This window comes from Ursus maritimus, unplaced genomic scaffold, assembly GCF_017311325.1.
Source record: "Ursus maritimus isolate PB19 unplaced genomic scaffold, ASM1731132v1 scaffold_14, whole genome shotgun sequence".
Taxonomy (NCBI): domain Eukaryota; kingdom Metazoa; phylum Chordata; class Mammalia; order Carnivora; family Ursidae; genus Ursus; species Ursus maritimus.
In genome coordinates this window covers 44,619,108-44,622,937 of record NW_024423786.1, presented here as the reverse complement: position 1 = coordinate 44,622,937, position 3,830 = coordinate 44,619,108, and the positions used below count along the sequence as shown (strand labels likewise).

The following is a 3,830-nucleotide window of genomic DNA, read 5'->3' as shown; positions in this document are numbered from 1 at the left end:
ATCCTCCCAGATCGGGCTTTGCAGTGCTGCGTCGCTTCAGGAGCTCCCCAGCCCGGATCCCTCTGGGTCTCTGGATCCTCCGACGCCACCCCTGGGAGCGTTCAGTGAGGACACAGGGTCAGCAGGTCCTGGTGGGAGCAGCCGCTGAGGCAGCAGTGGTGGGCAGGGTTGGTGGCCGCTGCCCGCCGGCGGCGGTGGTGATGGCGAGAGGCCTGGGGCAGGGGCTGTGGAATGAGAACCAGCGTGGGGTCCCCTTCGGCCACCAGCCCGTGGAGGTGTCGTCCTTCCAGCCACTGCAGCAGCTCACCTGGGGACAGAGCAGAATTCAGCATGGGCAGGGGACCCTAGAGGATCCCTCCCCAATGTGTGCACACACCTGCACACCCACGTCCCGCTGAGTGACCCACTGAATGCTCGTCTTGTGCACAAATAGAAAGTGAGCACCTATTAAATGCCCACTGTCTACTGAGCACAGATATACTCCCCCATCCAGATGTGTGCACTCTCGACCCACACCCACACTCAGGTCCCCAGCTGTGCACATTCCTGCAAGCCACCTATCACGCAGACGCATAGACACTTCACAAAGCCAAAGACAGCAGGGTGACATGTGACATATACATGTGCACACGTGTGCAGGCAGTGGGCTCACATGGACACATGCACACACCCTCATGGCCCTTCCCAGCCCTCCCCCATGCGTGCCTCTGCACATCCAGCTGCATCCGTGTCAAAGATGCCTACGTATAGGACACGCACGTGTGACACGCGGGCGTACACGTCTGTTTTATACCCTCTGCACCGGGGCAGGCAGAGGGTGAGGAGAGTGAGCACTGGCCTCAACGCACAATTGAAGGGGGCGCCAAAAAACTCAACAATGAAGATCACTCATATTTCAGTGCAATGGTTTTAAAAATAAAAATTAAGGCAAAAATTCACGAAGATCAAAATACTGAAATTACAAATAAGGCAGGATCTGACCATGCACTTGCAAGACTGCCTGGCTCGCCGCGCACTGGTGTCCTGCCCGCCAGGGGACGCATCCTTCGCTCGCTTGCACACCCGCACCGCCCGCAGCGGACCCCGGTACGTGCGCGCAAACCCACCCGCCTGCCCGGACGGCCACCAGCGCCGCGTGCACCTGCCCCACCTAGAAACCCCAGAGCGCGGTCCTCGCCCGCCCCCACTCACGGTCGCCGCCAGCCACCCGCCGCCCGTCTTCGGAGGACCAGCGCGGGCCCCCGCACAACCGCACCAGCGCGCGCACGAAGTGGTGGCCACACAGCTTCTCCCGCGCTTCCGGAGCCGGCTCAGAGCCCAGGGCGAGCGCCAGAGCCGTGCCCAGCAGCACCAGTGCCCAGGTGAGTGGGCGGGGGTTCATGGTGGCAGGAGGCCGGCCCCAGCGGGGACCCCTTCTTATAGGCATCCAGCCCGCCCCAGCTGAGGACCTTGAATGGGAACAGAGCATTCCGCGGACGGCTCAGGGAGGTCAAGGGCGGGGTGAGTGCTGAGTGCAAGTGTAGTGTAAACCGGTTTTTTCTCCCTCTCTCTCTCTCTCTCTTTTTAAGTAATCTCTAAGCCCCGGCTGGGGCTCGAACTCACCACCCTGAGATCATGCTTTGATGGTCCACTCACGGAGCCAGGATTTTTTGCAGTGTCGGACTTAAGCTTTGATGGCTCAGGCATCCACTTCAAAGGTGGCTATCTGGAATAAACCTATTTGCCAGCCATGCGGCTAGATAAAGGGCCAGGCCCTTCCTGCACTGAGGCTTCCTTGTTTGGGAGGTCTTTTTTCTTTCTTTTTTCTTTCTTTCTTTCTTTCTTTCTTTCCCAGTGCCCGGGCTGCTGCGCTCTGCTGGTTTTCACCAGCAAGGGAGCAAAGGATGTGATCTTGGTCCTTTTGCACTAGGGTGAATGAGCTGCAGTCATAACCAAAGAATGGGAATGCTGCAGACTTGACTCTAAATATGAAAGACCTTGTCCCTTTGAAATAGAATTTTAGGAAAAGAGAAATAGAGACAGCCCTTCCCCAGTCTCCCAGAATCACACCATGACTGTTGCTGTAAGACTGTTAAGAGATTCTTGACATTTGGGGGCATGTGGGTGCTAGGGAAAGTGTGTACTGGGGAAAGAAATTCTTTTTTCTTTTCTTTTTTCTTTTCTTTTCTTTTCTTTCCTTCCTCCCTCCCTCTTTTTTTCTTTCTTTTTCTTTCTTTCTTTCTTTCCTTCTTTCTTTTTCTTTCTTTCTTTCTAGATTTTATTTATTTGACAGAGAGAAGCAGACTCCCTGCTGAGCCGGGAGCCGGACTCGCACTCGGGGCTCGATCCCAGGACCCCGGGCTCATGACCTGAGCTGAAAGCAGACGCTTCACTGACTGAGCCACCCGGGCGCCCCTTGGTTGGTTTTGACAACTGGCCTTTGGGGGCCACTTGTTTTTTCCCTTCTGGTGCTTTAAATTCCCTCTCCCATGTTTTAGGTTTACCAATGAGCCATGAGCCCTGGGACCCCAGGCTCCCATCCTGGACCCGCATAAAAGCGGAGGCCTGGCCAGTGAACACGAGGCTCTGTCTCCGCTCCCCCACCCCCTCACTCCGTGGCCCTGGGGGTGCTGTGCAATCTCCCGGTCTTGTAAGTAAGAAACCTTTATTTTTTTCCGTTTCCAGATCGGTGTTGCTGAAGGGTGTCTTACAGTTAGAGCAACCACAAGGGCCAGTCCACCCAGACACCAGATATGGACAGGCTGAGACCTAACCAGTACACCCCCCCCCCCCAATTCCTATGTTTAAGCCTGACTCGCCATTGTGATGGTGTCTGTGGACATGGGGGCTCTGGGAGATCATCAGGGAGTGGAAGGGGGGTTTGCAATGGGATTCGTGCTCTCCTAAGAAGGGGGTGTGAGAGACCGTGCCCCCACACCCCCTCCTTCTCCACATGAGCAACTGGCCAGAAGGCAGCCAGGTGGCAGCCAGGAAGCATCCTCAGCTCCGGCACCCTGACTTCCAGCCTCCAGAGCTGTGAAACAGGAGTGAGTCCACGGCGGGAGAGCCTCGGCAGCCCCACGCGGTGGTGATTGGGGACACCGGTGATTCAGGCCACCACGTCCAGGGAAGAGAGCCATGTGCCAACCAGCTCAGAGCATTCAATGCCCGCTCTGTGTCTGAAATCCACCAATGAGGAGTGAGCCAGGGAAACCCTAGGCCCCCCCACCCTGGACCCCAATAAAAGCAGAGCCGCAAGCCCAAGTTGGCTCCCTGTTTCCACCGGTGACCTCGGGGTGCAGCCCTAGGTCGGCTGTGTAACTCTGAGGTCTTGTGAGTAATAAGCCTTTACTTTTTCAAAGTTTCCTGATGGGTGGTGCTGAAGGGGATCTTGCAATCATAGTAAAAGCCACAACGGTGGTTTTAACATCAACACTGGTTATTGATAGGCTGAGTCTTTATAACAACAACAACAACCATTTTAGGGAGCTGAACTAGATAAACGGAGAATGATTCCACAGGGTGGGGGTTGGGCAGCCAGCCATCTGAGACCAGGGACAATCAGAATCTTGCTGTCCTTATTCCTGTATCAATAAGGACACTGAGGCTCAGGGAGGGGGTCCAGGGGAGGCTGGGGCTGGGGCTGTTGGCTGGCTCTGTCTCTCCCATATCAGGGTCTCCTTGGGCAGGGCAGGGACTGGAGGGCCTGGAATGAAGCTGGCTGTGTTTGCTCACTATGACTTCGGTTTACCAAGGAGGGAAACTAGAGCAGAGAGAAGGAAGGACACTCCATCCAAGGCAAGGGAGAGCCTGAGCTGAAAACCCCTGTCTTGCTTGAGCCCAGAGCACCC

General features: G+C 56.0%; 1 protein-coding gene and 1 long non-coding RNA gene across 3 annotated transcripts in view; one reads left to right on the top strand and one right to left on the bottom strand.

Annotated features, from left to right (window-relative positions):
- INSL3 (insulin like 3) overlaps positions 1 to 1,523 on the bottom strand; it is a 3,622-nt gene extending 2,099 nt beyond the window's left edge. The window contains exons 1-2 of the mRNA XM_040629044.1: positions 1,192 to 1,523; positions 11 to 307 (exon numbers count right to left, since the gene is read on the bottom strand). Of these exons, the coding sequence (XP_040484978.1) occupies positions 102 to 307; positions 1,192 to 1,468 (483 nt within the window). The 5' untranslated portion in view covers positions 1,469 to 1,523 and the 3' untranslated portion in view covers positions 11 to 101. The remainder of the gene's footprint in view (positions 1 to 10; positions 308 to 1,191) is intronic.
- On the top strand, positions 1,219 to 3,243 carry LOC121102521. 2 transcript variants are annotated; one of them, XR_005834590.1, is made up of 3 exons: positions 1,219 to 1,361; positions 1,569 to 1,697; positions 2,665 to 3,243. It is a non-coding gene; the product is annotated as an uncharacterized LOC121102521 (long non-coding RNA). The 2 variants fall into 2 exon arrangements; XR_005834591.1 differs by lacking the exon at positions 1,569 to 1,697 and having other exon boundaries at positions 1,226 to 1,361.
- The last annotated feature ends 587 nt before the right edge of the window (positions 3,244 to 3,830 follow it).